Genomic DNA, 24050 nt, shown 5'->3' on the forward strand with positions numbered 1-24050 from the left:
TCGCCTTGAGTCAAGAACGCCCGACATCATTTCGGCTAAGTTGTATGCTCGGGGCGTCGGGAAGGGCAGCGATAGTTTCTGACATTTCGGAGGTTCTTGTGGCGCTGAGTGGTTGTAGGTGAATGGAGTATCTGCAGGTAGTGTGCTGGACAGGTTTGCGCTAGGCTCGAGACGATTGGCAATACGTAAATGAATGCTTCGAGAAGCTCTGGATTCGTCGGCTACGGGGTGCACTGTTCGGCTTGGATGGCCAGAACTGCGGAACCCAATACCAGCTGCTCGGTGCCAAACCCAAAGCGATATATCATGGTTGCCCAACTTTCATATGCGGCCGCGAGTCGTTGCTGCTATATCGAGATGGGAGCCGGCAGACATGACGGCATCAGCACCCGGTCGGGGACTTTTTTTCGTGAGCAACGCCTGCTCTTCACCTACAACTCTGGCACGACGCTCGCCGAAGTTTACCTCGATCGCATCCTCACGACAGTAGCTACAGCGCTCGGGCCAGTGAACCAGCTTGTTCGTGCCACACGCACCCATCACCTGCAGCTAGACGGCGTCATTCCGGGCTGGAAGCTAGCTCCTACAGGCAATTGGCAGGTCCGAAGCACCAAACGCAACCTAGGCAGCTACATCGCAGCGGTGGACTGAGACAGCCAAACCTCAAACCTGGCGAGTCGTTCAGCTTCCTCACGACCTCTTCCCAAACCCAGCAGCAAGATGGCGCCCCCTCCCAAGCAGAGAAAGGTGGCCATTGTCGGCAGCAGAGCCGTCGGTACGTGGTTGCCCGAAGCTCGCGCAGCTTCACATGCAAGTACCAACAAACAGCATACTGACGCGAGGGTGCACAGGCAAGTCGAGTCTGACGGTGCAATTCGTCGACGGGCACTTTGTCGACAGCTACTACCCGACCATCGAGAATACTTTCAGCAAGATGATCAAGTACAAGAACCAGGACTATGCGACTGAGATCATCGATACGGCTGGCCAGGTACATGAGGTTTTCTTTTCCCCCGCGTCGCGAAGCTCAGCCCAGGTCGACGCCCCACCTGCGATGCTTCACGCGCGTCTCTGCTGAGCATGCCATGCCGTGCACCTCAAGCTGTTTGTGAGCACCCGCTGACTCGGGTACCGCCTTCCAGGATGAATACAGCATTCTCAACTCCAAGCACTTTATCGGCATTCATGGCTACATGATTGTCTACTCGGTTGCCAACAAGCAGAGCTTTGAGATGGCGCGCATCATTCGCGATAAGATCCTGAACCACCTTGTGAGTCTGACATGTGACACGCTCCGCGCCACTGCCTAACCACCCCTCACACTAGGCCGTCGAATGGGTTCCTCTCGTCATCGTGGGCAATAAGTCTGACTTGCGTCCCGAGCAACGCCAAGTCACGCCTGAAGACGGCAAAGCCCTCGCCGCCGAGTTCAAGTGCGCCCACACCGAAGCCAGCGCGCGCTACAACGAGAACGTACAAAAGGCTTTTGAGCTTATGATCGCGGAGGTGGAGCGGTCCCAGAACCCTGGTGAGCCCGCTGGCGGCAGCAAATGTACAGTCATGTAATTCCAAGATTCTTGACTGACATGAGCGCGTGTACCAGTCGGCGTCGACAAATACCCGGCCCTCCAGAAGGAGCGCGAGGACAAGGAGAAGAAGCGGCGGAACAGTGCGCACCTCCTCAAGCACCCGTTTGACCATCTCACGAACGCGCTCAAGAAGAAGTAAGAGGAGGTATACTTTTGTTTGGTTGTTGTAGATGGCATAGACGGTGGCTGACTTGTCGCGATCATTCTTTTACGCGGTCTGGGTTTTCACTATCCTCATCGAAGGCAATAGTGTGTAATGGCGTAATGGTGTGAGCGGCGGTGTAATAGGCGTTATTGTCTGGTATTCTGGGGTTCAAGCTGTTTGTCAATGACGATGTTTCACGGCTGTAGTACTACGTATCACTTTACGTTACTTTCAACAATAGACGGTATACGTTCATGTCAGCTTGAAGTTGTGTACATGAATGTTCGCGTGGAGTTCTGAAGGTCACGCTGGGCCCTGCATTTCGACTCGACAGGCTTGCGATGCACCGACCACCACCCACCATTTCTACCCACAGACCTTACAGTATTAGGAAGCTCGAAGCTTTGACGGAAAAGCTACTGCTTTCAACGGCATTTCTGTCCAGCCTACTCGATTCGGCAGTTTGAGCTTTGATGCTCTGCAAGATGTGTTTTGCCTGCGATGCTTTCCTGTAAACCTGGGCTTGAGAGAGGCAATCCATCTACAACATGCACAAATGTAGTCACAACACCAGTGCATACGTCATTCATTTCTACCTTCCCAATAAGGCAGTTTCGCATCCCGCCCATCGAGTGCAGCACTTTCAATCCCCGTGGTATCCCAGCGGAAGAGGAAAACGCCAAGCGTTCTGAGCAAACTCGTCCTGATTCGCTCTAGTGCGGGTCGCTCAATCTAATCCCTGTCGCTGTTTGAGTAAGGTGCGGGACACTGATGAGTCCCGCGTTTTGTACATCTCTCGATACGAGCCTACTCACACCACACACGACGGAATTCTGCTTGTGATACGCAAGCTTAGAGACGAACAGGATGCTCGATATGTACGTTGCCTCTTTTGTTTTGCGCGAGGAGAAAGTGGGGGCTGCTTGAATGCGCACGCGCTGAAGTCGGGCTTGGAGGGGCTGGAATTGGGGGAGTAGACATGGAGAGGGCGAGATTGGAGGTTGCGTTGGGGGTATGAAGAGATATGGGCTGACATTCGCGTCTATACAGAAACGACTTCATCAAGGAGCGCGGCGGCGAGCCCGACGTATGTATTCCCCAACTTGCGCGACATGGAATGTTATTGCCATGCTAATGCTGCGACCAGAAAATCCGCGAGTCCCAGAAGAAGCGATGCGCGCCCGTAGAGATCGTCGACGAGATCATCGCAGACTTTGAAGGCAAGAGCGACTCCAAAAGTCTTGCCGGGAAGGCCACTAGAACTTACACTGGCTACAGACCACCGTCGCACACAATACGATGCCACCCAATTCGGCTCCAAGATAAACGCGGTCCAGAAAAACATCGGCGCCAAGAAGAAGGCCAAGGAAGACGCATCCGAGCTGCTCGAGGAGAAGAAGAAGTTGGAGGCTGAGAAGAAGGAGAAGGAGGCTGAAGCTGCGGAGAAACTGGCCAAGCTGCTCACAAAGACGAAGACGGTCGGAAACTACGTGTACAAGGACGTTCCAGTTAGCGACAGCGAGGACAACAACGCGGTTCAGAAGACATGGGCTCCTGCGGACCGGAAAGCAGAGTTCAAGGCAGATGGCATCCCACATCATGGTGTACTTGCGCGGTTGAACGGTTACGACCCGGAGAGAGGCACCAAGATTGTTGGGCACAGAGGATACTGCTTGACTGGATACGGTGTCTTCCTCAACCAAGCGCTCATCAACTATGGCCTTGAGTTCCTGGTAAGCGCGCAAAGCACCGAGTTCTACAGAACGCTATACTGACATGATCATTCCCCAGTTCAGCAAAGGCTTCACACCCAACCAACCGCCCTTCTTCATGCTGCGCGACCAGATGGCCAAGACCGCACAACTCTCCGATTTCGACGAGGAACTCTACAAGGTCACCGAGAGCAAGGACAAGCCAGAGACCGACAAGTACCTCATCGCCACCTCAGAACAACCCATCTCCGCCCTTCACTCCGAGGAGTGGCTACACGACAAGGAACTGCCCATAAAGTACGCCGGATACTCCACAAACTTCCGGAAAGAAGCTGGTTCGCACGGCAAAGACGCATGGGGAATCTTCCGGATACACCAGTTCGAAAAGGTTGAGCAGTTCCTCCTCACAAACCCCGAGAAGTCATGGGAAGCTTTCGACGAGATGCTAGCCAACTCCGAGGAGTTCTACCAGAGCCTAGGTCTGCCTTACCAGGTTGTTGCCATCGTCTCTGGTGCGCTAAACAACGCTGCTTCCATGAAGCGCGACCTTGAGGCCTGGTTCCCTGTCACAGGTGGAGGAGAGTACAAGGAGCTTGTTTCCATTTCCAACTGCACCGACTACCAGACTCGCGAGCTGGAGATTAGACATGGGATTAAGAAGTTGAACGCTACGAGGAAGGAGTATGTTCACGCGCTCAACGGTACTCGTAAGTTACTCCCGCACCCCATCTTCTCGCTTGAGAAGGGAATCAGGAAACTAATTTGTGTGTTACAGTATGCGCGACTGAGCGAACTCTCTGCTGTATCCTTGAGAACTACCAGACACCCGATGGCTTCGTCGTTCCGGAGGTGCTAAGGAAATACATTCCGGGTCAGCCTGACTTCTTGCCTTTTGTCAAGGAGTGGAGGGCGCCCAAAGAGCCTATTCCTGACAGGACAAAGTAAGTGTTTGTTGCGCGGGACGGAGGGTGCGAGGATGCATTGGCGAACGGCACTACGCTGGGGGTTTCAAAAGGAAGAACTATACGAACGCTGAGTAATAGCCTTGGCGCGTAGTGAAGTAGTTCATGAAAGAAATCATGAGAGAGCAATTCCACGTATCCTGTAGCGTTGAGATGTCAATGTGATCTAAATGATACTCTACATTTTCAAACCATCGCTTCTTAGACCCTCATTCCTCCCCCCCGCCACCCTCCACCGAACCATCACCGCCCCACTCTCCCCCTGTCTCCCCCTCATCCACAAGCCTATTCTCCCAACTCCCCAACCACCTCCACCCCCTACACACCTTATCCAGCTCTCCCAGCGCTTGATCCACATCTCCATCCCCGTCTTCCCCACCACCACCATCCGTCTTCCTCCCCTTGAACTCGACAAAGAAAACATAATGCCAATTCCGCACTCCACTCGGCCTCGTATTTATACTCGTCAGATTAATCCCATGACGTGAAAACACCGTCAGACAATTGGCCAGCGCACCAGGATTCGAATGCTCGATGGTGAAGGTGATGAGTGATTTCCAGGTGTTTGCGTTATTAGAGCTGGTTGATGGCGGTGGAGTTGGAGTTGGAGTTGGCGTTGTGGGTGTGGGTGTGGTTGTAGATGGCATGGCATCATCGTCTTTCCGGCGTATGACGAAGAACCTCGTGCTGTTTCCCTTTTTATCGTTGATTTCCTTGGCCAGCACGTCCAGTCCGAAGAGCTCCGCTGCGATTTCACTAGATAGGGCTGCGGACTCGCTGGTTTTATCTTGACTCGCGATTTCTGCGGCTTTGCTCGTGGAACTCACGTCGTGCCTCTCAGTCGTCTTGAGATACTTATCCAGAAACATCTTACACTGGCCCCAGGCTTGCGGGTGCGAGTACAGTTTCTTGATGTGCGAAAAGTCTTTGCCATTTCTTCCATCTCTTCCATCTCCATCTCTTCCATCTCCATTCTTAGTCGCAGTAGATGCAAACCCCAACAGACAGTGCTTAACAGCCACATACGCCTCTCCCGTAACGAGGATATCAGGATACCTGTTGTTGAGGTCGGCGAAGAGGTCGAGGGTAAAAACTACGCTGCCGTTTGAGCTGTTTTCAAAGGGCACGACGCCGCGGTGTGCGGTGCGGGATTGGACGGCGGAGAAGACGTCTTCGATTGTTATGGAGGGGGTGAGGGTTACTGGTGGCGTTGTTGGTGATGCTGGGGGGAAGGCGGAGAGGGCGGCCTGTGGGGGGTGGTGTTAGGATGGGGATGTGGGGGTTGGGTGTGAGGGTTGATCTTGATGGGGGAAGGAAAAGAAATATGTGTGTACTCGGATTTCTGTGACGGAAGGAAGGATATGCGGAAAAGTGGTTGTGACGAAAGACTGAACCAGTGACATTGTCTGTTCAAGCTGATGGCTAGATTTGAGTGGGGGAACTCAATCACCACTATTCTGCTTTTTAATTTGACTCACCTGATGTGTGTAGCTGCCCTCAGGACCTAAGAAAGCCACGATCGGTCTCTTTTCGTCTGCCATGTTTGTGCGTGGCTTCTGAGATGTTGCGTATGTACACAGATAAATCACCAAATCTCGGAATGACGTCGGAACCCGGTATCGGCGCTAGTAAAAGCAAAGACTAACTTGTCATCCCCATGGGGCGTGTTGCGCCCTAATGTTTGTCTTGAAATTGATCGAAAGGGTGGGGCCATGGACAAAGCACAGAACGTCACGCGCATCACTCAGAACATTGAGTCTCATTCTCAAATCAATTTTATATTCAGCTGGAGTAGAGCGAGCGACAAGCTGACGCATATTGGGCGAGCAATCTGCCTGTCCTTCTTCCGTAAAGGACTACTTTTCAAGAGGTTCGCAATCGACAATTGACGGTAGCCACCCTTCTGGATCCCTATGCTTTCTAGTCCGTATTGTAGCTAAGTTAGAGCTTCTCAGACCGAGGTTTGAAGAGGTCGAGCCTGTATGAGGCTGCTGCCTCTCCATGCAAGCGAGAGCGGGTCGTGGTAAGAATGGTGCTGGTCGACCTTGTAAAAAGTTAGTCAATGGTTGCTGGGGGACGGATACTAGTCGTACATTGCAAACCCTCCATAGGCACTCCCATCTTACAATCTGGAAAGGCGAAGTGTCGTTGCTTCGACTACTCCGGCCTTGATCTCGGACACGTCTTTTTGACTTTTCGCGCAGGTAGCGGACGTTCCGTCACTCGAAGCGAGTGGGGACGCTACCTCGCAGTCAGCGAGGGCGCACAACCGTCAATCATCGTAGAATTCATCTTCATCTTCGTCGAAGTCTTGCAGTTGCTCAAAGTTGAGCGCATAACGGAGGATGGCGCCGATGCCACCGAAGCCCTTGACGAATTGGTTGCCCTCGGAAGAACGGTCGGAAACGAACTCTAGGTTGGCACCAAAGTCACGGTACTTCTCGGCGAGCCATTCAAGCATAGAGCCTTGATCGATGACTTCCATCTCTTGGCCGGTTTCCTTGTCCATGAATATGCTTCGATCCTCTTCTTGCTGCTTGGTGGTGTGGAGGATAATTTCCGCGCCCGCAGAGCTCTTGAGAACCCAGCGAGTGATCTCCAGGTTCTCAAAGACAATCAGAGTCTCAGCAGCACCAGCCTCCAGAGCCTTCAGGGTGTCGTCGATACCGTAGCAGACCTTGCCGGAGTCCTTGGAGATGTGGTCAAAGTACTCGTTGATGAGCTTCTTCTCCTGAATGAACTTGACGTTGCTGAGGGTCTCGCCAGCCAACTCGATGGCCTGGTTGAAACCGTTCTCGCCTCCGTAGGACACGTCGACGACCTTGATGACCTTGGACTGCAGACGGTTATCGAAGAGATCGGACTGGTTAAGGTCGTTCTTGAAGTCGGCGGAACCAGCGAGAATAATACCGGCTACGTTGACCTTGTCAGCGGTGATGAAGTTCTGTACAGCCAGTTCGGCGACCTTGCGGACGTAGTTGTGGCGCTTCTCTTCACGGAGACGAGCGAAACGCAGAGCGGATTGACCACCACGGCCGTGCTTCTTGGGGAGATCGACGGAGAACCTGCACCGATTAGTGAGCTGTATGCTAAAGGTATTGGTCGCACTCACTTGTGGACAATCTCACGCGTGTTTCCAGACAGAGTGCCAAAGAGCGCACCGTTTCCGTCCATGATGATGAAGCCAAACTTCTGATCCGACTCGAGCAGCTCGCTCAGGGCCTCGGTATGGAATTTGTTGTCGCAAAGGTATAGCGACGTGTTGATAGGCTTGAAGGGCTCGAAGTCGATGTTGATCTTGCGCTCCTTGCCTTCCGCGGTGATAATTTCACCGCAGTAGACAACGAGGCCATTGGGCGGGACCTTTGAGTAGAGCTTGAGGCGCTGCTGGGTCGAGGTAATGGCCGACAGGACGGAGAGACGGTTGACGCGCGACTTGATGTTGGAGGCGGTACCCTGGAAAATTAGTGACGGCGCCGGCGCAGGGTGTCCTGGTACTCACGAATTCTTCAGCCAACATCTTCGCGGCACGTGAAACCTGATCCTTGGGCGCTACAACGGTCAGTCTGCGGCATTCTGCTAGGTCGTCAGGTGTCACCTACGGATGATGAGGGAAATCATGGATGTGCCATTTCCGCGGGCTGCTTCGAGGCGCTTGATTAGCTTCTTGACCTTCCAGATCTCAATGTTCTTTTCAGCCTCATTGGGCTGCTCATTCTTCCCGGACGACATGGTCGCGGCGGTGGTGTCGAGGTGAGGTAGTGGTGTTGGTGGGGTCGAGAGATTTTCTTGTTCGGCGAGGGGCAAGAACAAGCGACGTAGCTGCCGACTGGCGGCGGGAGGAGGGTGGAGAGCGCGGCCTGTGACTACTGCGCGCCTTGGCTACGTGAATGCGAAAGTCTTCAGGAGAGGCAAACGGCAGCCCACTCGGCTTATGTGAATTTATTTGTCCCTGGCTGTGCCCGTAAGGCAGCACAGTCACGGTAGGGCAGTCGACTGGGCGCTGACAGAGGCTCGCTTGCACGGCCACTCAGCGGGCGGCGGGCATGGAGAGCAGCAGCAGCGCATGTGCAGTAACCCGTTATCAGCGCGTGCCTTGGGTAGCTCCGGCTGGGGGCAGCTATGACGGCAGACCGGCGGGGCCGCATGAATCCCTCGTGATAGCCATCTTGACTTTCTGCGTCTTTCTATGGCAGAAGTGTCTCGCTCGGCGCTTCTTTATATAATCAGGACGGTCATGGATAGCGGCTATCACCCGCAATCCACCAGGCGCAATCTCATCCCGACGATAGCCAGCTATCGACTCAAGTAGCTCCCGCCTCCCTGCAGGGTTTGAATCAACAGTTTTAGACGATATATCGCCTGTCCTGCCCCATACGTTCTTCTTGGTCGCGCCTGCTCCATCTGTCGTGACGCCCTGACGTACTCACCATGGATAACAGAGGGAAGCAGCCATCCGCCTGGAGCGCCTACGACTCCAACCGCCCATCCATCGACTCGGACACGGAGAGCCATGTGCAGTGGGACGAGCTCTCGAGGCGGCCCAGTGGAGAGAGCAATGCCGGGAGGTGGACTGGCACCGCGGGAGAGCTGCGCAGGCGGAGGTGAGCATATCGCGCCGTTCGCGTGGCACGGCAGCTAACAGAAAGCAGGTCTTCCGTAGGACAGCAGATTAGCGCACTGGGCGAAGTTGGAGGCGTTAACAGTATCAACAACTTTGCGCGATCGTGGCAGCGTGCAGCAGGCTTCTTCGAGATCACCCCCGTGCGACCCTCCTTCCGCGTCGAGACAGACGACGAAGGCGACGACACAGAGGAGTCCGACTTCTCGCGCAGCGGACTGCCCACACCAGTACCCGACCAACGATCCGCCCTGCGACAGGCCTTCCAGAACGAGGGCAGACGCGCATCCGACAATGCCATCACAGACGAGGAGAATGGCGCGACCGAGCGGAGCCAGCTGCTGCCCAACGGCGTCGAACAGCGCCTGCGAGGGAGAGGGTCGAGCATCTTCCAGATCGAACCTTCGCTATCGTCACCCTTCGGCGCGAGTTATGGCACGGGATACGGCAGCCTCAGTTCGCGCGTCAACGAGTCGTCCATGCGCCATGCCGGCCGCCTCTTCACAGAGCAACAGATGAAGGGCGTTGGGGAGCCAGAACAAGAACGAGAGCCGCTCCTGGTCAAGCAGGTTGAGGAGGATGGACACATTATCAACGTAGTTGTTGGTCAATCCACTCTACCCCAGACAATCTTCAACTCCGTCAACGTTCTGGTCGGCGTTGGACTGCTCACGTTGCCACTTGCGCTCAAGTACTCTGGATGGCTGATAGGCATGGTTTTCCTCGCATGGTCTGCCATAGTGACTGGCTACACTGCAAAGCTCCTAGCCAAATGTCTCGACGTTGATGGTTCTCTCATTACCTTTGCTGATCTTGCCTACGTCTCTTTTGGAACCAAAGCGCGAGTGGCCACCAGCATTCTGTTCTCGCTGGAGCTACTAGCAGCATGTGTAGCATTGGTCGTGCTTTTCGCTGACAGTATGGACGCTCTCATCCCCGGTTGGGACGTCTTCCAATGGAAGATTGTCTGCGGGCTGATCTTGATACCATTGAGCTTCCTACCCCTCCGCTTTCTGTCATTCACATCTATTTTGGGTGTAATGTCTTGCTTTGGAAGTGAGTTAACAACTATCTGCATCATATATGTCAACTAACATATACTAGTCACCCTCGCTATCTGGGTCGATGGACTTGCCAAACCCGACGCTCCCGGTTCCATTCGTCAGCCAATGACCCAATATCTGTTTCCCGACAACTGGATGACCGTACCACTCTCCATTGGCCTTCTCATGTCCCCTTGGGGTGGCCACTCCGTCTTTCCAAACATCTACCGTGACATGCGCCACCCGTACAAGTACAGGAAAGCGGTCAACGTCACCTACATCTTCACCTACTTGATCGATGTCGGTATGGCCTGCGCCGGTATCCTCATGTTCGGAGACGGTGTCAAAGAGGAAGTGACGAGCAACATATTCCTTACCAAGGGTTTCCCCCAGGGCATCTCCGTCTTCATCGCCATCTGCATCGCCATCATTCCGTTGACCAAGATCCCGCTCAACGCACGCCCTATCGTCAGCACGTTGGAAGTTCTCTTCGGTCTGGACACGCGCTCTCTGGCCATGTCCTCGTCCATCGACGGCATGAGCGGACTCACTCGAGGAGCGCTCAAGATCACCCTTCGCATCGTTACCATTGTCATATTCGTTATCATCGCAATCGTATTCCCTTCATTCGACCGCATCATGACACTTCTCGGCAGTGTCGCCTGCTTTAGCATTTGCATCATCCTACCCTTGGCGTTTCACTTGAAATTGTTTGGAAAAGAGATATCCAGTGGGGAGAAGACGATGAACTGGGTGTTGATTGTCGTCAGCACTATTATGGCTATCATCAGCACTGTTTTTGCTTGCCTACCCAAAGAGATGATTGGGGCTTAGGAACGAAAGTATGGAGATCATGACGATGTTGGAATGACAATAGTTGTCTGGTAATGTGTTTGTTTAGTAAAAGTTTGATATCCGGGTGGTAATAGGCATGGCGTTCTTGTGCATTTGGAGGGTTGTTCTCGATATGAAATATTATTTTGCATAGCACCAAGTAAGTTCAAGGTCACCAGTCTCGTAATATGCTTCTTGAGAAGAGAGTGTGAGGGCTGTGTAGCAGTTGAAATCTGGGCGTGCACGTGTGCAGAGCAGAATTTGGGTACCATATGACCAAGGCGCAGTGAATGGTTTGAATGAGTTTGAATATGCTTCTTGAGTGTTAGTGCGAATGGAGGCCAAACTGGACTCCGCCGCTCCACCGCTCACTTACTGGCTGCGTTTGCTCTCTCAACTTTACTCGATATCCTGCATAGACTCACCGGTCTCGACTCCTATCTCCAACTATTCAAACCCCCTTCCAACTAACTGAAGATGCGCGCATCGTATCTCACGTCACGCTCGATGGGGCTGTTACTGCTTTCCGCAACTTCTGTTGTGGCTATTGTTCTCCCGGCTGGTCTTTCTAACACTACCCTCATCTCGACAACCGATACCACCTTCAACAACAAACTCCACTCCGCTACCGGAACTGACCCAGTCAGAACCGCCACTGGTGACCTATGGACACTGGCTGTCGCCCGTGGCGCCAAGCTCCTCCAAGGCATGAGTTCCAGCGACGCTCAAGCCGCGGCTCTCTACGGCCTAGGCACCACTGCTGAAAGTCCATTCGACGGGGACCTCGTCGCCAAGCTACGTGAATGGGGTTACAACGATGCGACTGAGGAGCTCGCGAAGTCAGCAGACGAAGCATGCGACTTTGACGACCCCTACATGAAGACAGCCTTTGACGAACTAGCCATCGGAACCAAGAGCATGCGCCAGGGTGGTCCAAACCATTGTTTCCAAATCGAGCATGCCAACGGTCCAGCCATGAAGAAGGACGAAAACGGCAAAATGCCGGAATTGGAGCATCAACGGTACGAGGTCTGCGGCAAGGAATATCGTGCTACGGGCGCACAATTCAATATTGGCGCCAACTCACAGGCAGGCGCGATATACGGAAACGAGCTCTTCTCTCCCGCAAGAAATGCAAGGAATATATGGTTTGAAGACCCCCCTGCCGATGCCTTGCCTGCGATACGCAGTGTCTCGGATATGGCGTGGGCGGTCTGGAATCGCGTTCATACCAACCCGCGAGAGTTCCAGAACATCAGGTACCTGTTCGTTATGCAGATCATGAATCCAGAGACGCGTCAACACGTTAAACGTGCCCGGCGTACGCTGTCGCCACCAAAGGGGGAGGTGCCGGAGCCCTGGCCAGGAACCGATTTTAGCATGGAGACGGACGCTGGGAAAGCTCTGTTGGGAAGCCCTGTTGGGCGATGGGCTGGCTACTTCCTTATGCAGCATAAGAGGCGGTTGGGAGGTAACAAGGTCATCTCCAAGGTGAGAGTGTTCAAGGGGATGGAAGACGAGAACTGGCCGTATTTCCTGTTTTACGTTGCTGGTACCACGGCGTCTGCAGCAAACGAGGAGGCAGGTATGGGGGTGGCTGATGTATACAATGAGACGCGAGTTATGCGAAGAAGTGAGGACGGAAGAAATGTCGTTCGGGAGCATGTTCTACGGATGACGCTGCCCAGGTAGTGTTTTGTTGTTGGCTTCATTCATGTCATCAGACCTTTTGTCAATCTGGCACTTTGGACCTTGGAAAAGAGAGAGTATATAGAATGCGATATCACATCTAGAGAAATAAGGAAGTCTGGCAAATCCAAATCTTATGACTGCTCGTCTCACCCCAAAGGCTGACTAACCCCCATCGGTCCCTCCGCGGCTGAACCTCCGATGCGCAAAGCTTCAAGTACGTCAATCCAGACAAAAACTACAGCCCGCACTTGCAACCAGCCACACCGTCACCGTCGTCAACCCGAATAACCTCCCGATACACGTCAGCGCCATCTCGCGACTACACATACACACAAGAAGAAAAGATGGACTCCCTAGGTGGTGGCGGTTTCGGCAACGCCGACTTGAGCAAGCTGTCCGACCGCGACAAGCAGGAACTGCAGCAATTCGCTATGAATGAGGGACAGAAGGCTAGGATTCAATCTTGTACGTCTTTTTATCCCTCTAGAAGCTCTCTTGCGACGAATTGAGTCTATGCACTTTGCCTCTACCTCCTTCCTCTGTGGATACAACCGCCCTCGACCAGCACACCCTCTACCCAAAGCCCTTCCCACTTCCTACGCTCTACCCTTCAAAGTAACAATAAACTAACTCAACTGTTCAAAACAGCGATACACTCCCTCACCGACACATGTTTCCGCAAATGCATCCCCTCGGGTACCGTCAAGGCGGGCAAATTGGACAAGTACGAGGAGCCGTGCATGCGGCAGTGTGTGGATCGGTTCTTGGATGCGAATATGGTTGTGCTGAGGGAGTTGGAGAGGTTGAGGGGATAGGTGGTGTGTAGGAAGAGAGGGGGTGATACAAGTGACGAGAGAGGATGTGTATGATAATGAGGGGACTTTATGATCTGTATAACACTGCATCACGTGGAGCGTCGGGTGTATGGCATTGGGAATGGAGATATTAGGTACATGATAGACATTGCTGAGTCCGGCATTGCATTGATCTCTCCTATCGAGCAAACTTTCATGGCTATTCGATTGTTTCTGTGGCTGAAATATCGGGCTCTGTCGCATGTCTAGGAATCACAATTCAGGAAAGAACGATGTCACAGCACGGAAATGTAAAGGTTGTTGAGGACCAAGTCCAACTTGGCGTCATGTGGAAATCTGATTCATTCGAGTCACCGTGACTACGTTTATCCCATGAACGCCCGCCATGCATATCACATCGCTTTTTCCATTGCCGGGTATAACCAGACCCTATCATGACCATGCCTTCCCTTATACAGAGACCGCCTCTTTAAACGATGGCGAGCTTGGTGGCCGCAATGTCGAGAGCGTCGACATCGGCGGTAAGGCGGCAGAAAGCCTTCTTTGAGCCGTCGGGGCGGATCAGGGTGTTGATCTTGACGCAGCTGACGTCGTACTGCTTCTTGAGGGCGGCGGCGATTTGGCGCTTGTTGGCCTTGACGTTGCAGATGAAGACGAGGGTGTTGTTCTCCTCAATCTTCTTCATGGCCGACTCGGTGTTGAGAGGGTGGATGAGAACCTTCTCGGCGTCCATGCGGGGGGCATGGGGGACCGACTTGCGAGGGTACTTGCCGGCGCGGGACAGCTCGAGGGTCTTGGGGCTGCGTCATGTTAGCAGGCAACATCTCGCAGTCTTGGGGTCGGGCATACCGGTGGAAGCTGGTGTTCTTCCTGATCGCGCGCTTCTTGTTCGCATACGACTGTCATCTCGTTAATTGTGCCCATCACACGAGAAGTACAGCCCGTCAGAGGTATGTTTCTGACACGACTCAAGAGGATCAAGGGAGGCTTACGCCGCGGAGGGCCGCTTTGGCAGCAGCATTGGCCTGCTTGCCAGTCTTGGTAGGGGCTGTGAAGGATGTTAGCGATGAGCGCAATGGGAGGGTCGCTGATCGAGGCGCATTCGCAAAGTTCCCTTTTCCACAGACTGCTGCCGTGGTCCGGTGCCACTTTGCGACATTTATGCTCCTCCTCGATTTCGCGGCTGCGGTGTCTGCGTTGACGTACTCTTGGATACGGCCTTGGGTCCCATTTTGGCGGTTGTGGTGGTCCTGGAGTTAGTGTCGAGAGTCGCAATCGAAAAGTTGTGGTTTTTGCTCCGGCTACAAGTCGAGTGTGGGAAGAAAGCACGCTAACACACTAGCGCCAAATCCTTGCATCTGAGCTCTCGGCGTCGCTCAACCATCACCTTACCTCAGCCATGTGACTGCAACATCAAAATCGTCATGGCCGTCAAAAAGCGCCAAAAGACTCTATCGCATGGCCGACCACCCGTCAGCAAGCCGAAAGAGCGGATGACCTCGGAGCGCTCCAGGACTATCATTCGCACCCATCACCGACTACAGAAGGAGCATGCAGCAGCCTTGAAGAAAGGGGATGTGAGCTCAGCAGAAGAGATTGCGCGAGCTATCGAGAAGAATGGAGGCATCAAGATGTACCAGGCTGCAAGCAAGCAAGGTCAGGCGAAAGACAGGGGTGGTGATTCTAGCAAGCTGTTAGTCGACTGGCTCCAGCAATCCAAGGTTTTGGACCCCAAAGCACGGGATCGTCGTAGGGCTGGCGACGCCGAACTCAGATGTCTCGAAGTTGGAGCTTTGTCAACCAAGAACGAGATCTCCAAGTACGCAAGCGTCATCGACATGACGAGGATCGATCTGAACAGTCAAGGGCCGGGCATCGAAAAGCAGGATTTCATGGAGCGGCCACTTCCTACATGCGACGATGAGCGCTTCGATATTATCTCCCTATCTCTCGTACTCAACTATGTTCCGGATGCAGTTGGTCGAGGCGAGATGCTCAAACGCATCACCAAGTTCTTGAGAAAGGGCGTTGCATGGACTGAGGTGGCCGATTCTCTGTTGCCAGCTCTATTCTTTGTTCTACCTCTACCGTGCGTCGACAACTCACGCTATCTCGACGAAGATCTGTTTCTGGGAATCATGGGCAATCTAGGTTTTACGATGAGATTCAGCAAAAACACTTCAAAGCTGTGCTACTACTTGTTTACCTTGACGAATGAGCCCAAGGCTACGACGGCTGAGAAAAGGAAGATCAGAGACGGACCGGGAATGAACAACTTCTGCATCGTCGTGGAATGAACGTCCAGATGACGGCAGCTTGTCATTAGTTGCTAGATTACGCCGTCCACAACTCTACTCGGCGACGAAGCAAGGCGAGAACGCGCTCAAGCGCGATTGGTTCATCATACAAGTCAAAGATGACCAGGAAGAAAATACTCTCGTATTCTTTGCGAAGACCAAGATGTCGCGACATCGCAGCGGTTCTGGTTGGCATGGCCCTGTTCCGAGCGGAGACTTCGACGTGTGTGCTGTCACTGCGACTACGACAACTCTGGCTACACTCGAATGCAAGCGGATTCTCAGCGAACAATCTCTCTGGAAGGAGCCGATATTTAGATTGATGGTAGGAGTACCACCGACGCCATCGCGGGCTGTCATTGTATGCTCTAGCCTGTTGTACTTGTATGGAGAAGACTTGGGATCCACATCTACGCATCCTTACATCCGTTTATGGATTTACAGTTCTGATATGGTCAACAGTCTACAGAATGGGTTCCATCTAAGCGCAATGTGGAGAACGCGGGATCATGTAGCAGGTTCGTCGACGATGTTGCGGGCGCCTACCGAGTCAACAATATCCACCGGACCATCACCGGACTACGCTCGGTATTTCGTGTAATATATACACTGGTTCTAGACTCACTAGTAGTTACCACGCGACTGTACTACACGGCCGATAAAGTCCCGAAGTGCCACAAATCGGTTTCCTTGAAACGCTTTGGTTCCCGAATTAGTATCGCATAGCCACACAACACACTCGCGGCGTTACTGCTAAACAACGCATCATGCTACGGCTGCGCAACAGGCAGTTGTAGAACGTCGCTTGCGGTGTTCTACTTTTCAAAATCCGGTTCCCGGCAGCGAATTTCAAAAATACTGCGTGTTCCCGTCTTCTCATCTCACGCATGTTTGATCGCCTTTTAGCGCATCCTACGCCTTAGCGCCACACGACTCACAATGCCCCCAACTCATCATACCAAGCATTGACACAAGCATTTTCTGAAACGGACTCTGACTTGCTCAACCCCAAACGCCCGTCAATCAACGGATGCATATCACTGGAGCTGGACTAGAAAAAGGCGAGAAGCGCGTGGGTACCTGGCCGGCATTTTCCCGCTACGTTCGGTGGGTCGAGACAACGGAATTGGTGATCAAGAGATGAGCTTATTCGCATTCCTCCCGAGCGCAAATTTCCACATGTTAGTTTACTGCGTGGCGCTGCGTTGGGTTAGTCAAGTAAAATGAGATGTAAGCGTTGTTCGAGGCCTTTATGTAGGGCGGGGACGCCCTTTCGTAGAGCTTCAAGCTTCTGGTAACTCTCTCAACACGAAGTCGAACTTCCATCTTTTTTTGCAAGCCGCTGAGCTGCTGCCACTCATTACTTGGACTCGTTGATACGATCCTATTCAGTCTTTTCCAACAAGTCGTCGTTCGAATTCCATCTTCCGTCACTCCATCAAACAGTCATCAGACACCATGAAGTCCACCTTCTTCTCTCTTCTCCCCATCGCGGGTCTCGCTGTTGCTGAGTCCGTCTGCTCCCAGCAGACTGTCACCACGACTGCAACTGAAACGGTGTACGAGACTGCAAAGCCCGTGGATGTTGCCGACGCCACCGCTAGCAAGTCTGGCGCTTGCTCTTCCAGGAGCACTGTCTACACCACCACCTACGAGAAGGTCTACGTCACTGTCACCCCCGGTGCTGGCTCTGCTACTCCCGATGCTGTCGAAGATATCACATCCACCAGCACCAAGGAGATCCTCACCACCGTCACCGTTCGCCCAACCGGTGCTCCTTATGGCAACGCCACTACCTCTGCTCTCTTCAAGCCTGCAGGATCTTCCGACTCGCCCTCCTACCCTACCATGAGCGTCCTCCCGACCACCAAGCTAGACTACAGCTCGCTTGCCTACACTCCCATTCCCCAGAGTGAAGCATCAAAGTCCTACGCTGCCGCCCAGTCATCCAGCGCTGCCGCAGTGCCTGCCTCCGAGTCCAAGGCTCCAGCTCCTGCCGCATCTCAAGCCGCGGCTCCCGCTGACAAGGCTGCCGTCTCATCTGCCGCCTCCAAGCGCGGCGAAGCCACTTTCTACGGCGGAAACACTGAGGGCGGAATGTGCTCTTTCGTCGGCTACACCATCCCTGCCGGTCTCTACGGCACCGCGCTCTCCGACTCCAACTGGGACAACGGCAACGCCTGCGGTGTGTGCGTCAGCGTAACCGGCCCCAACGGTAACAAAATCACCGCCATGGTCACCGACCAATGCCCAGGGTAAGCAACCTCCCTTGACAAATTCCCACAATGAACACATACTAACCCCACCCCCAGCTGCGGCCCCAACCACCTCGACCTCTACCCCGACGGCTTCGCCAAACTGGCAGAGCCCTCCAAGGGCATAATCAACGTCGACTGGACCCCCGTCCCCTGCGGCATCACCACCCCCATCGTCCTGAAAAACAAATCCGGCACCTCCAAATTCTGGTTCAGCATGCAAGTCATGAACTCCAACGTCGGCATCTCCAAACTCGAAGTCTCCGTCGACTCAGGCAAGACCTGGCAGGCGACTACCCGCAAGCCGTACAACTTCTTCGAGAACCCGGCTGGGTTTGGCGCGGATAGCGTTGATGTTAAGATTACGAGTGAGGGGGGTAAGGAGATTGTGGTCAAGGACGTTAGTATTGCGGCGGATAGTAAGAAGACTGCTGGGGGCAACTTTGCTTAGAGTGCTGTGAGACTGAGAGAAAGGGAGGAAGGAGAGGGGTTTCTGGTTGATGGGCTTGGGGTTTTTTGATGATGGATGATTCTTTTTGATTTAAGCGATACCCTTCTTGATGCCTTGTTGATTCGCTTCTAGATATCTTTCGTGGTATATATCTTTTTTTTTTGCAGCGTGGACTGCAGTTGCCATTTGAATGAATCTAGTGGTGTCATTCATTAGCTTCTGGAGTATGTGCGTTCTACATTGTGCTTGAGTGTTACCCAACATTTCTTTCGTCGAAGCTAGGGAACGACATGAAACAGGCGTTCCTGTGTGGTTGAAGACCGGCAGAGCTTGTGACAGCTTCGTGGTGATGAGATGCAAACTAGGGATCTGTTCGTGAATATTAAGAGGCACACCCGATGTAGCTCGATCTACGGCAATCCTTCACACATACCTCGATTGTCGTTAGTCGAGCACGTATTGATGAAGAAAGATAGACCTCGATACACTCACATCATCGCACAGTTCAACAGCAATACCATCATGAAGAAGATTCTAGGTTCCGTATTGAGAGTAGAAAAGATCTATCATAGGAAAAGACCAACCGGACTCCACCCATGCTTGACATTCATTCGTGCGTAACATCCCTTTCGCAATCCCTTCATTCCAAAGTAAGTTCCCCGTGCTTTCGTTACCATTACCAATCATCAGGTCGTAAGGAGGGTATCGAAATGCGCTAGACATATCCCGTGCAGAGAGGTTCATGTTTGCTCGCTTGCCCAAAGTACTCCAATGTTTCAAGGTGTACGAGGGTTCTTCGCGAGTTTGCTCAGGGCGCCGAGAAGACCTGCGGGATGTGTTAGTGAAGTCTTGTTAAAAAAAATCCAGAATGCGAACTTACCGGTTGCGCCGTTGGGCAATGTCGACATGGCGATTGAGTTGCGATCACCGACGGTGACGGTCTGAACATTGGGAACCTTCCATTCTTCCTTCAGCTGCTCTGCCCAGCGGAACACACCCTCATCACTCCGGTCGTTTCCAGCCGCGAACACAAAGTCAGGTCGGCCCTTCTCAGGGTACTTGCTGAAGATGTATTGCGAAGCAGAGGCCTTGTCGAAGTCGATGGGCTCGATGACAACTGAGTCCTTGGTGGGAACCGCCTTTATGCGCTGCTGCTCGCATGCATCGTTAATGTGATTAGCGCAGTCACCAGCATGTCGGCTTGCGGAGTCATCCTTGTCGTTGGGCGCTCTGTAGTGGAAGATCATGGAGCAGTGGCGCTCTTCAACCCAACTACCCTCGACACGCTCGAGGTAGTACTGCAAGATGGGCTTGACGGAGTCTTTCCATTTCACAGTCTTCTCTTCGTCGGGGAATTGTATCCACTCTTTCGCGCTGGGCTCGCGCAAGAAGCAACCATTCTCCGCGATGAGACCGAGACCTCGCACGCGGTTAAAGATGAGCTCAGTCTCTCGAACAGTACGTCCAGTCATGACGTAAACATCATTCTTGTCATCGGCAACAAGGTCGTTCAGCACGACAATGACACGCTCGGTGTTCGCCAGGACGGTGTTATTAACAGATCCGTAGGATGCGAGGGTGCCTTCGTAGTCGAGTACAAAGAGTCGTCGCTGAGATGCCTGGTAGGTACGCGCAAGATTGCTGGACGAAAGACGGGGAATGGACATGGTGTCGCGCTTGAACTGCTCCTCGTGGACCTTTGAGAGATGGCAGCTGAGGTTGTTAACCCAGAAGTCGCCAGTCTGGTGCATAACCGTATCGCGCAACTTGGTATATCTGCGTTCCTTTTCGGAATCAGTCATCTCCAAGGCGACCTTGAACGCTTGTGCGATGCTGTTGTAGTCCCAGGGGTTCACAGCCAAGTCGGCACCTTGGAAGACTGAAGCACTTCCGGTGAACTCACTGAGGATGACAGGACCGTGCTTCTTCGGACTCGCGCGACCGTCCTGGCAGATGACGAATTCGTGGCAAGTAAGGTTCATGCCTTCACGAAGACTGGTAATCGCGAGGGCATCGGCAATGGAAAGAAGCGCGAGATATTGCGAAAAGGCGATATCCTGCCTCAGGAAGACGAGAGGGTTGTGCGTCAAGGTTGAGTGAACCGCGTCGATGCGAGTGACGATCTCTGAGACGGTTGCAGCGAGTTCGGTGTCTTCGGTGGTAGATGTGGCGACTTGAATCATAACAACCTTGTCTTTCCACTCGGGGTTCTTGTTGAGGAACAACTCGAACGCTAACAGCTTCTGCCTGACACCACGGATGTTGTCGAGCTTGTCACGAGCAACGATGACCTTCTTGCCCTCGTACCGCTTCTGCATGGTCTGAATCCACTCTAGCACCTCGGGTTCCTCGCGGGCCAGGGCGAGAGCGCGAGGATCAATGCCGATAGGCGACGAGTGTACGTTGACGAAGCGGTTCTCAAGTTGGACACCGTCCTCAGTAGCCTCGACGGAGAGAATTCGACTGCACGTCTGCAGGAAGTGGTGGGAATACTCTGGTGTCTGGAAAGCGACTAGGTTCGCCCCGAGCATGCCGTTGAGCAGCTCCTTCCGCGCGGCCAAGCAGCGGAAGACTTCGGAGGAGGGGAACGCAGTGTGGAGGAAGAAGCCGATCTGTGCATCTGGAAGCTTCTCGCGGATCATCTGTGGGACCAGACACAGGTGGTAGTCGTGGATCCAGATGACATCTCCGCGCTTGTAGTTCTTGACGACCTTGTCGGCAAAGGCCTGGTTGACCTTGACGTAGAAGACCCATGAGTGGTCGAGGAAAGCCTTGCTCTTGGGGTGGTCGGGGATGATGTAGTGGAAGACTGGCCACAGGATGGTCTTGCAGTAGTGCGCATAGTGGCCATCGAAATCCTTGTCGCTCACGAAGACGGTGAGCGCGTCCTGCTCCTCCTCGAGCTTCTCGTAGATCTCCGTCTTCTTCTCCTCGTTCAAGCTGTCTGTGGGGAATCCGATCAAGCCGACAGTGATGGTGTCACTAATACATTTGTTGTCCACGGCACAGCGCAGCGCGTTGGTCAGGCCGCCGTTGCCCTGAACAGCTGGCACGACGGAGTACTCGGTGGCCCATCGCGGGTCCGTTGTAGGCTTGCCGGCGTGAGAGCCCTTCATGCGCTCCTTCTGGGCCTGTGCCCGCTCCTGCGCCTTTGCGTATTCGAGGATGGTGTCGGGAGGCGCTGGCTCGGCCCTGGACATGGGCTGGTTGAAGAAGAGACCGGTAGTGCCCCATTCGGGGACATGGGCATCGCTACGTACCAGGCCCCGGGGGTCTGCTGGCTTGGGGAAGTGCGTGGCCGCGCTGGGCTGGCCGGGCGTGAAGAAGTCCTCATGCTCCGTCATACGCATGGGCGTCTTGGGCAGCTGGATGTGTGTCGGCGGCGCCCGCTTAAGGAGGCTCGGAGTCTGCTCTTCAGTTGCATTCTTGCTGACGGGCCGCGATTTGGCTATGCTAGTAGCGGAGGACTCGCGGGCGGTCTCGCTCAGCTTCGGGGGAGCGGCGTCTGGCGGGCTTGGGGGGTTGGACTTGGACTCGTGGAAGTCGACGGTATACGGGAGGAAACTAGCGCTGTTAAAGGGCGAACGCGGTGCAGATGGGAATCATGGTGCGCTATCTACAGGTTGATTCAGGCTGACAAGTGAAAAGCGGTACCTACAGGGAGACGACGTGGGTGGTCATGTTGGGCAGCAGTCTGGCGTGGGCGCCCGCTGGTCAGAGATTGAGGTTGTAGAAATGGTGGAGAAATGGCAATCAGATATAGGCGGGAGAAGCGGGTCCTGCGCAATGGCTTGGGGCAGACGAGGTGAAGTTATAGAGGCGGTGGGCGCGCGCAGTGAAATTTCCGGCAGCTTCGATCGATCGTGATGAAGCAGGTAGTAGGGAAGCCACGCCTTTAGTTACGCGTGTCAGTCGGGGCCCAAGCAAGAAAGTGCTGCCGGCGTGCTGGGCTGGGGGTTGGGCAAATTCAGGATATCTGGCTGCTGTTCCTGGATGAGGCGTGCGGCTTACGGCAAGGGGCGTACTTGATACTTTCGTGTCCATGGCCGCAAATTGCAAGATTTCAGCCCCGCGGTATGACGTACGGCCACACCGGCACGCACAGCGCGTTTGGTGGGCCTCTCCACCGTCGCACTGCAATCAGCGAAGGCCTTGACTCGACGACGGTCATCTTTACGCAAGTTGCACGGAAGACCGTCGTCAGACTGTGCCGGCGCCTGCTCTGCTAACCTGACAGCTGCGGGAGCTTCCCCATTTAGTCGCGCATCACTGTGCCCCGCCCGCCAATTAGACACACGCCGGCTCGTGCAACCGTTGGGGCCATGGACCATAGCCTGCCTCCGTCCTGCGCGCTGAATCTCCCGAAGCCAGTCGCCGTCTGTGCAGCCCGCGCACTTTGCAACCTTCACGTGAAGGCTCCCATCTCGATGGGGGTTGGTGGGAAAGTGTTGAGAGCGACTCCAAGGCTAGTGCGCCGTCATGGCATTTCAAAGAATCCGATAGTGCGCGCAGAATTCGATGTTGACCTGCAGCGTGGCCCTCCCGCGGCTCACTCCCCCCCACATGCTGCTATATTTTCCATGCATGCCGTCTGCAGAGACTTGACGAATCAGCCGTGCTGAACGCGCGCGTGGAATAGACGAGAAGATTGGAGAAATTGCGTGTATGCTGCAGGCCTTGAAACTCTGACCGCGTAGAGCGTCTCACGTATATATCGAGATATCATGCTACCTGGAACCGACACACCTGGGCAAACTTCGCCTCACCCTGCCACGGCCTGTCTCGGCCGCGGTATATGCGCCAACATGATATTTCCTTGACAACCCGAACTTGTCGACTACACGAACACCCGAAGACCGCATCGCTAGCTCTTAGTTCATAGAGCCGAACGTGCATGCATCGTGTGAGGAACGTATCAAGCAAGAATCTTGACTCCAGTATGTAGGCTGCTTTGGGCTGACTATGACATACTGCATACAACCAGATCAAACCGCAACATATATACATATCAATAGTAGTAAAATCACATCTCAGATCAAGCCTTCCTCGAAGCTTTCTTCGGAGCCTTCCTACCCTCCATCTCCTTCCTACTCTCCGCCCCCTCCCCAGGCACACCAAGCCCCACCAAATACGCCGCCCTCACAAGCACCGGCAGCACATTCAGCGAATTAGTAACAACATCCCTCTGACTCCAGCTCCCCAGATCCAACACCCCCCTCGTCCCCATCTCACACCAAGCCGCATAGCAATGCCCCAGATCACACAGTATCAGCCCCAGCACAATCCACCACCACGTCTTCCGATCTTTCACAACGCGCATCAACACGCCCTCCGTGAAGGCGAAGAAGAGGTATGCGGATGCGAGTTGGTCGTACGCGATCTGCGAGTCGGGGTGGTACGCGGATGTGGACGGCATGAAGGTAAAGTATTCGGCGGGCGTCCAGTGGAGGTGGTATGTGCCGCCGAGGGCGAAGATGGGCTCGAGGTAGAGGTGCCAGAGGAGGTAGACGAAGGGCGTGTTTGGGGGCGCCATGGCGGGCTGTGTGGCTGCGGCGTGGGTAGGAGGTTATGCGTGGCGAGGCTGCGGCGAGGCAGGGTTTGTGCAAGGGATGGTCGCGAGTTCCGCTGTGCTGG

General features: G+C 54.0%; 10 protein-coding genes across 10 annotated transcripts; 5 read left to right on the forward strand and 5 right to left on the reverse strand.

Annotated features, from left to right (window-relative positions):
- Positions 1–720: 720 nt before the first annotated feature.
- Positions 721–4391, forward strand: J4E78_009780 (uncharacterized protein; the record flags this gene model as incomplete). The annotated part of the gene is made up of 10 exons (XM_049370367.1): positions 721–775; positions 852–991; positions 1143–1271; positions 1327–1552; positions 1604–1724; positions 2785–2821; positions 2882–2954; positions 3013–3467; positions 3526–4153; positions 4222–4391. 10 exons carry the CDS (start codon positions 721–723, stop codon positions 4389–4391), a joined length of 2034 nt encoding a protein of 677 aa, XP_049217917.1.
- A 226-nt stretch (positions 4392–4617) lies between these two features.
- On the reverse strand, positions 4618–5811 carry J4E78_009781 (uncharacterized protein; the record flags this gene model as incomplete). Its single annotated transcript, XM_049370368.1, has 2 exons — positions 4618–5655; positions 5803–5811. 2 exons carry the CDS (start codon positions 5809–5811, stop codon positions 4618–4620), a joined length of 1047 nt encoding a protein of 348 aa, XP_049217918.1.
- An 869-nt stretch (positions 5812–6680) lies between these two features.
- Positions 6681–8140, reverse strand: SU2 (Eukaryotic peptide chain release factor subunit 1; the record flags this gene model as incomplete). The annotated part of the gene is made up of 4 exons (XM_049370369.1): positions 6681–7473; positions 7521–7864; positions 7911–7960; positions 8011–8140. The coding sequence occupies 4 exons, from the start codon at positions 8138–8140 to the stop codon at positions 6681–6683; spliced, it is 1317 nt and encodes a 438-aa protein (XP_049217919.1).
- A 699-nt stretch (positions 8141–8839) lies between these two features.
- On the forward strand, positions 8840–10906 carry J4E78_009783 (uncharacterized protein; the record flags this gene model as incomplete). The annotated part of the gene is made up of 3 exons (XM_049370370.1): positions 8840–9012; positions 9061–10085; positions 10134–10906. The coding sequence occupies 3 exons, from the start codon at positions 8840–8842 to the stop codon at positions 10904–10906; spliced, it is 1971 nt and encodes a 656-aa protein (XP_049217920.1).
- A 477-nt stretch (positions 10907–11383) lies between these two features.
- Positions 11384–13413, forward strand: J4E78_009784 (uncharacterized protein; the record flags this gene model as incomplete). The annotated part of the gene is made up of 3 exons (XM_049370371.1): positions 11384–12491; positions 12905–13063; positions 13247–13413. 3 exons carry the CDS (start codon positions 11384–11386, stop codon positions 13411–13413), a joined length of 1434 nt encoding a protein of 477 aa, XP_049217921.1.
- A 469-nt stretch (positions 13414–13882) lies between these two features.
- 60S (60s acidic ribosomal protein P2) lies at positions 13883–14644 on the reverse strand (the record flags this gene model as incomplete). The annotated part of the gene is made up of 4 exons (XM_049370372.1): positions 13883–14213; positions 14263–14312; positions 14406–14461; positions 14620–14644. 4 exons carry the CDS (start codon positions 14642–14644, stop codon positions 13883–13885), a joined length of 462 nt encoding a protein of 153 aa, XP_049217922.1.
- Positions 14645–14837: 193 nt separating this feature from the next.
- J4E78_009786 (uncharacterized protein) lies at positions 14838–15710 on the forward strand (the record flags this gene model as incomplete). Its single annotated transcript, XM_049370373.1, has 1 exon — positions 14838–15710. The coding sequence occupies one exon, from the start codon at positions 14838–14840 to the stop codon at positions 15708–15710; it is 873 nt and encodes a 290-aa protein (XP_049217923.1).
- A 1458-nt stretch (positions 15711–17168) lies between these two features.
- Positions 17169–18416, forward strand: J4E78_009787 (uncharacterized protein; the record flags this gene model as incomplete). The annotated part of the gene is made up of 2 exons (XM_049370374.1): positions 17169–17965; positions 18023–18416. The coding sequence occupies 2 exons, from the start codon at positions 17169–17171 to the stop codon at positions 18414–18416; spliced, it is 1191 nt and encodes a 396-aa protein (XP_049217924.1).
- Positions 18417–19192: 776 nt separating this feature from the next.
- On the reverse strand, positions 19193–22097 carry J4E78_009788 (uncharacterized protein; the record flags this gene model as incomplete). Its single annotated transcript, XM_049370375.1, has 3 exons — positions 19193–19242; positions 19297–21986; positions 22075–22097. 3 exons carry the CDS (start codon positions 22095–22097, stop codon positions 19193–19195), a joined length of 2763 nt encoding a protein of 920 aa, XP_049217925.1.
- Positions 22098–23451: 1354 nt separating this feature from the next.
- J4E78_009789 (uncharacterized protein) lies at positions 23452–23949 on the reverse strand (the record flags this gene model as incomplete). Its single annotated transcript, XM_049370376.1, has 1 exon — positions 23452–23949. One exon carries the CDS (start codon positions 23947–23949, stop codon positions 23452–23454), a length of 498 nt encoding a protein of 165 aa, XP_049217926.1.
- Between the last annotated feature and the right edge of the window lie 101 nt (positions 23950–24050).

This window comes from Alternaria triticimaculans (genome assembly GCF_023758025.1).
Source record: "Alternaria triticimaculans strain BMP 0046 chromosome Unknown scaffold_23, whole genome shotgun sequence".
NCBI lineage: Eukaryota > Fungi > Ascomycota > Dothideomycetes > Pleosporales > Pleosporaceae > Alternaria > Alternaria triticimaculans.